This window comes from Arachis duranensis, chromosome 8, assembly GCF_000817695.3.
Source record: "Arachis duranensis cultivar V14167 chromosome 8, aradu.V14167.gnm2.J7QH, whole genome shotgun sequence".
Taxonomy (NCBI): domain Eukaryota; kingdom Viridiplantae; phylum Streptophyta; class Magnoliopsida; order Fabales; family Fabaceae; genus Arachis; species Arachis duranensis.
This window is the reverse complement of record NC_029779.3, coordinates 7,461,850-7,470,485: the sequence shown is the minus strand read 5'-3', so window position 1 is coordinate 7,470,485 and position 8,636 is coordinate 7,461,850. Positions and strand designations below refer to the sequence as shown.

Sequence of the window (8,636 nt, the reverse complement as noted above, 5' to 3'; positions counted from 1 at the left end):
GAATTTATATAAATATAACTTTTTACTTTAATATTTACTTAGTTAATTAATAAATATTTCCTCAATACGTTACTTAAAATAAAAATATTTACTAAAGTAATTAATAATCTAATTAACAAACTTTTACTTAGTAATTTAATTTACTTAAATAGAAAATTACATAAATGTTCACTTAATAAATACATTTTATTTGGATAGTTAATAACTAAATTATTAAATTAAGAAATATGTAACTAATAAATTAACTTTAAGGGTTGAAAAATATCTACCTCATATTTAATATCTAAATTAATAATCATGTACTTAAAAACTTAATTACAAAAAAATCAGAACTACATTCCTAAAATCATATCATATCAGTGACCTATTGCTAACGATACATTTAGCCACCTAAACCCTAAATCGTATTCTAGTTCTTGGAAAGTATCCTAACCATGGCGATGCATATATAGGATAACATAAACGTGAAGATAACAAAATTAATTGTGAAGTCGGCTGCCCTAGCGAGTGCCATGTCGCATTCAATCAATTGATGTCCGGATCACGTGCATTTGTGCGTGTCATTTTCGTCTTACTCAATACTATGATTAGAAAAGAATAAAAGAGAGGAAAAAGTGGTGGAAAGGTTAGAAATAGAACCCACAAAGTCAATGTGAACGACATCTATATATAGGCCTTACCTAGTCTTATCTCATTTACACTGTTTATACGTAGTGTAAACGAGATACGTATAAACTTATCTCGTTTATGCTATAAACTAGATAAGTTATCTTACGTATTTTTATAATAATTTTTAAAATTATTTATTTCAATAAATAATTTATTACTATTATTATCATTATTATTATACTTAAGAAGTATTGTTACTACAAAATGGCATAAAAAGGAACAATATTGTAAAATTAGAACTTTATTTGTCTAAAAAATAAAAATAATGACTTAGTAATTCTCACTTTATTTTTTGCATAATATACCAGGATTTTTATTAGGTCGGGAGTATTAAACTCAGGAGAGATGATTCAAAAATACAAATCCTCACCCATGTGCCAACCAACGCAATTTGGTTTGAATTAAATATTTTTCTTAATAGAACATCAAGTAGGATCCAATAGTGGTGGCTTGTGTTCTTTTAATTGGGCTTTGCATAGCCCAAACCCTTAAACAAAAATACAGTTTCTTTTTAAATACAAATTTTAGTAATGACAAAAAACAATACAAATTTTAGTCATGACCCAAAGAAAAAGAGAATACACAATTTTATTGGTTTCTATTACTATCATAATTCCTATCATGATGTAATTTTATTATGTAATATGTATTACTCTATTAATACTTCCCAATCTTTTCATTGTCGTGCGATTATTAATTAATATAAGTTAACCCTCCAAGCTTTATTTGGTCTACAACGCTATCCTTAGTCGCGTACAACACAAATCTACTCTCTATTTTATTATTACTAACGTAGACCAGTAAACATGTACTACTAAATACTAATAGAGACTTGATATCCGAATTTTATATTTTCTATAATATAATATATTAAATTTCAATACCAAATAGAAATTTGATATCAAATGCCATATGATTAAATTAGAGTAAACAATGACATAGAAAAAAAAATATATCGTTGACAAAAATCATAAAAAAAATACAAATAATAAATAAACTACTAAAAAATTTAAAATCATAATAAAAATAATCAAATATTACTTATATATGTTCTCAGAAAAACTCTAAAAATCATATTTTTATTGATTTTTCTAAAATATAATTAGAAAAAATAAGATGTTTTTATCTTTAAAATCTAATGATTTTAAGTCAAGTGATTATTTTTGTGATGTTCTTTGAATGGCATTTTTAAAAAAAAAATTAAGGGAAAAGAGGTCTAGTATCAAATTTTATTTTTATGTTTACATACATCTTTTAAATAACAAAAAATTAAATCAAATACACAAATTATTTATTAAATACAAAAAATTATTTACTAGCCATAGGAAAGAAAATATTTTCTTATTATTTATTATACACTTTTTAAAATTTTGCGAAATGTATTTGTCTTTATTTTTTGTTACCATTTTTTATAGTTAGCCTGTGAATTATTATTTTGTTTCTTTAAATTTTGGGATAAAGCCAAAGTCAAAAGCTTTAATGTTATCGTCAAAGTGAATATTGAATGAATGGAATAAAAATAAAATAAAATAAAATAAAATTGAAGAAGTTTCCATGTACATTTGGTTTTCCCTATCTGGCTATGAAATTTTAGATTCATTTACTAAAGCTATTAAACTGAACAGAACTTGATCCATTCTCTCTCTCTCCCCTCACAAGTTCAGAGTTTCAGTGATTCCAATCAAATCCAAACTATACGTATAAATTCTTATTCTCTGTCAAAATCTCTCTCTCTCTCTCTTTTAAAATCCCATATTGTTTTCCAATTAACAATTTCTTCGTTTTCATGGCAGATCCTTCCCATCTTAAACCCAGGTTAGATTCTAACTATCGTCATCCTAGACAATGGAGCTGGATTAGCTTTAAATGCCCCCTTTTATTTTGTTATGAGCTTTAATTACCCTTTAATTAATTAAAAATCGTTCCTTTTATGTTCCTTGGGGGCTAGAAAATATTTTGTGATCTGATCCACTTGCAGTTGGATAGGCTCACGTGGTTTTTGTTCCTGGTTCTGTTCATTGAACTCTAATTAGCAGAGTTGTTAGTAATCCTAAGTGACTCTGAAAAAAAGGGTTCCCCCGCGGGGGGGATGTTTAATGTTGTTATATTTTGTTAATGTTGAAATGTAAGTGGAAACCAAATAAAGCAAAAGAATTTGCCTTCTTTCTGTTTGATTTTGTTGGTTGCTTTTGCTTTACTTTCTAGCTTGCTTGGACCAATTGGTGTTTAAGGCTATTCCTCGCTTTTTAAGTGGTGCTGTATTGATTTAAACTTGCACCAAGAAGTTCAGACTTAAAAGATGTTCAAATTTATATGATATTTGCTAGACTCCATTAAGGGAAACTATTAGTTTTCCATGGTGCTTTTTTTACTTTGGTGTGTTCTTGATGTGAATGAAAATTTGCGGCTCTTATAAGTTAAGACACAGATTCATATAAAATTGATGTCCTTGTTCATAAACGGTGAAAATAAAATCAAAATTCTATAGTTAAAGATGGTTGGTGCAGTTTATAATGATAACTGATTGCTTACTAAACAAAAAAACCAAAGTTAAAATCCTGTGACTCTGGCGAGGTCAGGTTTAAAGGAATTATTCATAATTTATTGCTGGAAAATCCTATCATTTGTTGTTGTTATTTCTGATGTGATGGACCTTGGTTCAAGTGTTTGTAATGTGTCTATTGTTGTTGTCTGTTGTAGAAGTTATAGATTTGTCAACTTTCCACCCCTCAGAAATGCTCTGAAAATTCATGCTTTGTTGCAGTTCAATCTTATATCCATTGGTGTATTTGTAATGCAATCAGTTGATGAACGAGAAGAGGAATCCAAAGCGTCCAAGATCACTGTACTCCAAAATGCCTATGACAGACTCTAATGATGTGCAGAGTTTTGATAATAGCATTGTTTTCCCTGTCGAAGACATTGTGCAATATCCCTTGCCTGGCTATGTATCACCATTTTCAATAAGTTTCAGTCCTGATGATAGTTTGGTATCTTATTTATTTAGCCCTGATCACACATTAAATAGAAAGGTTTTCGCATATGATCTGAAGACCAACAAGCAAGAATTGTTATTTAGCCCTCCTGATGGTGGACTTGATGAGAGTAATATTTCTGCCGAAGAAAAGTTGAGGAGGGAAAGGTTGAGGGAGCGCGGGTTAGGAGTGACGCGGTATGAATGGGTGAAGACAAGCTCGAAAAGAAAAGCACTCGTGGTGCCATTGCCCGCTGGGGTTTGTTACTCTGTCATTCAAAAGATTATAGCTTGTCATTATTGTTTCATAGGAATTGCTTTGAATAGTTATGTTTTTATTCAAAAGAGAAGTGATGATAGGATTTTAAAATATATGCTGCACCTTAGTACTTAAATCCAGTAGGAAGACTATATTAGAAAATGCATGCATAGATACCTATTACCCGAATAGTTTAAGTATGCATGTATGTATTTTGTTTAGACAGTGTGTAGTGAAATATACTCTTTTTTTTTTTTATCAAGTTTCTAATGATTTTGTCTTTTACATATGAACAGATTTATGTTCATGATATTTCCAATTCAAAATCAGAGCTCAAGCTTCCAAGTACATCAGCTTCACCCATTATTGATCCACATCTGTCCCCGGATGGATCGATGCTTGCTTATGTAAGAGACTGGGAGTTGCACGTGCTGAACCTCTTGACTAACGAATCAAAGCAGTTGACCCATGGTGCAGCTGGAAATGGTTTGGTAAGTTTAGTAGTCAGTCGGCCTTAATGTGCTAGGGTTGATGAATTTGCATTCCATGAAAACCGTTTATTAATCTTGTTAGTCACCTGATTGAATAATGTAACCTTTCTAGCTAAGTTAAGGTCAGTGTTGATTTTTCATGGAACAATATCTAGTAAGATTCTAAGGTTCTTTTCTTATTTATGAAAATAAAGCTGGATTGAATTAAATTTGGAACTTTAAAAGAGTCAAGTTATTCATGATTATCCTATAGGCTTTTGGCTTGTGCTTGTTGCATTGAGTTTACTTTGGACTCTGGTAGAAGAAACAACTTTTTTGTTCTTCTTGATAGTCTGTCTGAAAATTCTGAACATGGGTTTTGTGTATTGCAGACTCATGGGCTTGCCGAATATATAGCTCAGGTGAGATTTCTGCAAAAGTATATCTTCTTTTGTACAGCTTTAGTATAAACTGTATACACTGTATTCCTTATACCAAGTTGTTTTCCCTTTCACACATGACTGGGCAGGTTGGGAATAACAAAGTTATTAAATGATGGGATTATTTACTGAATCATTGTTATTTACTATAAGATTTTCCTCTGATTTTGTCTTGTTAAGAACTAAGAACCAGCACTTCTGATTTTATCATTGTCATTACGATGTTAAGTGCAGGCTCATACTGGTTTTCATTTTAAGAATAACGGTAGTTTTTCTGGTTGCAGGAGGAGATGGATAGGAAAACAGGATATTGGTGGTCACTGGACAGTAAATATATAGCTTTTACTGAAGTTGATTCTTCTGAAATACCACTCTTTAGAATCATGCACCAGGGTAAGAGCTCAGTTGGTCTAGATGCACAGGAAGACCATCCTTATCCTTTTGCCGGTGCTTCAAATGTTAAAGTGCGCCTAGGGGTGGTTTCTGTTTCGGGAAGCTCTACCAGTTGGATGGATCTTCGGTGTGGGGGTTTGGAACAGCAAGACAATGAAGAAGAATATTTGGCCAGAGTAAATTGGATGCATGGAAACATTCTGACTGCTCAGGTTTTGAACAGGAAACACACTAAAATAAAGATCCTAAAGTTTGATGTCAAAACAGGCCAGAGGAAAACTATATTGGAGGAAGAAAACAACACTTGGATCAATATACATGACTGCTTTACACCTCTTGATAAAGGAGTTACGAAGTTCTCTGGTGGTTTCATCTGGGCCAGTGAAAAAACAGGATTTAGACATCTTTATGTTCATGATGCAAATGGGACTTGTTTAGGTCCCATCACTGAAGGTGAATGGATGGTTGAGCAAGTAGCTGGTGTGAATGAGGCTACAGGATTAATATATTTCACCGGGACCTTAGACAGTCCTCTGGAGTCCAACTTATATTGTACTAAATTTTTTGTCGATGGAAGTCAGCCACTTCAAATCCCTGTCAGGCTTACACACGGCAAGGGGAAACACATTGTTGTCCTTGATCATCATATGCGAAGTTTTGTTGATATCCACGACTCGCTTGATTCTCCTCCTAAGGTGTTACTTTGCTCCTTAGAGGATGGAAGCATAATAAGGTCTTTGTATGAGCAGTCTTTTACGATTCCAACCTCCAAAAAGCTTCAACTTGAACCACCAGAGATTGTTGAAATACATGCCAATGATGGCACTACATTGTATGGGGCTCTATACAAGCCTGATGCCTCAAGATTTGGACCTCCACCGTACAAAACCATGATCAGTGTTTATGGTGGTCCAAGTGTACAGCTTGTTTGTAACTCTTGGCTTAGTACAGTTGACATGAGAGCGCAATATTTGAGAAACCAAGGCATCTTAGTTTGGAAGGTCAGTTCATTGAATTTTACATGATTTTACAAGTAATGAAATGTTTGCCTGAAGAGATTAATGCCATTGAGATGGGCGATCCATCAGTTCACCCATGCATTTGTTTTCCATTTATATGCTCAATGGTTATTGTCTAATGTCCCAAATTCATATGAAGCTTTCTAACATGGATTCTTTATTTCTATTTTTCTCTTTTTGTGGTGTGCGTCTTTGCCAATATGTTCAGTTCATCCTTCAAAGTCAGTTGTTTTTCTTGTTATTTACAGTTAGACAATAGAGGAACTGCAAGACGTGGGTTGAAGTTTGAAAGCCATTTCAAGAGCAAACTCGGTCAAGTTGATGCTGATGATCAGCTAACTGGAGCAGAGTGGCTTGTCAAACAAGGGCTTGCAAAAGCTGGCCACATTGGATTGTATGGGTGGAGCTATGGCGGTTACCTCTCAGCTATGGCCCTGTCAAGATATCCAGATTTCTTCAAATGTGCCGTGGCCGGTGCGCCTGTTACGTCATGGGATGGATATGACACATTCTACACGGAGAAGTACATGGGATTGCCATCCGAAAATCAATCCGGGTACGAATGTGGTGCAGTGATGAACCATGTAAACAAGTTGAAAGGAAGGTTGTTGCTTGTGCATGGCATGATTGATGAAAATGTACATTTTAGGCACACTGCAAGGCTTGTTAATGCTCTTGTGGCAGCTGGAAAACCATACGAGCTAATAATCTTCCCGGACGAACGTCACATGCCACGGCGCCATAGAGACCGAGTTTATATGGAAGAGAGGATATGGGACTTCATTGAAAGGAGTCTGTAAGATAACTTGTTTATGCATGTTGCGTTGTTGTGCTCTATTTATTGGGCAGAGTAGTTTCTGAAGTTCTTATACCCAGAATTGTTTATATTTCTCTCATGGCTGATTTACTTTGCTTCTGGGGAGATTGGCCATTTGGCTCGTTTTACACTGAGGAGAAAGAATCAATAAAAGTTTATGAGCCAAGAAGCTTAATCCTATCTGTAGCCAGGAGGATTATCATTATCAGTAGATTGATCTGATATAATTTTTCAAATATGTTTCTCTTGAATTAGAGATTGTTTGGTGGAAGTGTTGCATTGTAAAATTTGGGAGGGGTTAGTTTAACTTATATGGGTGTTTTACTTAAAGATGTGCGTACTGGAAAGGAATTTGTTTTAGCTTTAAAGACTAAGAGGGTGCTTCCATGGTGACCTCTTTGTTCTACATCTTGACGCGGGTGCTACCATGGTGATTGCTTGAGTGCTCCTTCTAGCTTGTTGCTGCTTCTGTTCCCCACTTAGAATAGCCTTGCGCCTTCCTCTTGCCTCTGTTGTTTCCTTCTTCCATTGAAGACAATGATATGACATGAGGAACTCCCATTCCAGCTCCATATCTTCTGGATGTCCCCACATTCCCAACATGACTTCTACAACCTGCACCCAAAGCTCCGTTGCTCCTTTTGATACAAGCTAATGAATTTTCCTTCAAAAGGGTCTGTCATACAAATACACACACTAACCTAGCCAATGCTAAGACTCAAATCTGGTGTGGCTTAGTTTGAGGCAAACAGCTTGGCCACTAGTCACATGCCAGCCGAGTCTCTTCTTAAGGGATAAAAATAGCAGAAAAAGATCTTTTAAAGTGACAATGTTTTTTTTTTCTCTCAAAGATAGTAGGTTATATTTTATTAACTATTGAAAAATGAAATACAAAGATGTCCAAAAGCAGGACAGCATAATAAAAGGTGGGAATTTTCCAAAACAATACACTGAAGGTATTCATCCAATGGTGCATGGTCGAAAAACAAAGAAAAATCTTAAAGAAGAAAGAATGATAGATCAAATTGAAAGAAACTAAGAGTTTGCCTCATGGAGATTACAATCTAAACTGGGAGTTCTTTGGATTTCACGGAGCAACTTGACAGAGTTTGTTAGAATAGCAAATGGCATTGAAGTAGAACCTTCAAAAATTAACTGGTTGCGAGCTTTCCAGCAGTTCCAGTAAATGATGGCAAGCAATTGAGGATTACGGTCAGCATTCTTCAACGGATTAAGCATCTCTATTGATGCAGTTCACCATGTCCAAAAATCGTTAGAACTCTGAGGGAGAAGACAGTCACGAAGATAACTCAGAGACCATACTTTTTTAATTCTAGAGCAATCGATCAAACAATGAGTGATTGTTTCTGTTGCTTCATGATAGCAAGGGCATATTGGCGATATAAATGGGATGCGGTGATGAATCTGAGCAAGTACTGGAAGCTGACCATGGAGAGCTTTTCAGATAAATAGCTTAATTTTGTGAGGCAACTTCAACTTCCATAGATCAATCCACAGCTTTTTCTGCTGTATATAATTAGGGCAAAGCTCCAGACGCGGATGGTAAATAAATAGCCAATTCTGTAACCTGAAAC

The 8,636-nt window shown here is 34.3% G+C and overlaps 1 protein-coding gene across 1 annotated transcript; it reads left to right on the top strand.

The window, feature by feature from the left end:
* The first annotated feature begins 2,230 nt into the window (after nt 1–2,230).
* On the top strand, nt 2,231–7,312 carry LOC107460501 (uncharacterized). Its single transcript, XM_016078865.3, has 7 exons — nt 2,231–2,367; nt 2,463–2,484; nt 3,434–3,902; nt 4,199–4,393; nt 4,765–4,794; nt 5,097–6,206; nt 6,473–7,312. The coding sequence occupies exons 3-7, from the start codon at nt 3,477–3,479 to the stop codon at nt 7,022–7,024; spliced, it is 2,313 nt and encodes a 770-aa protein (XP_015934351.1). The 5' UTR covers nt 2,231–2,367; nt 2,463–2,484; nt 3,434–3,476; the 3' UTR covers nt 7,025–7,312.
* The last annotated feature ends 1,324 nt before the right edge of the window (nt 7,313–8,636 follow it).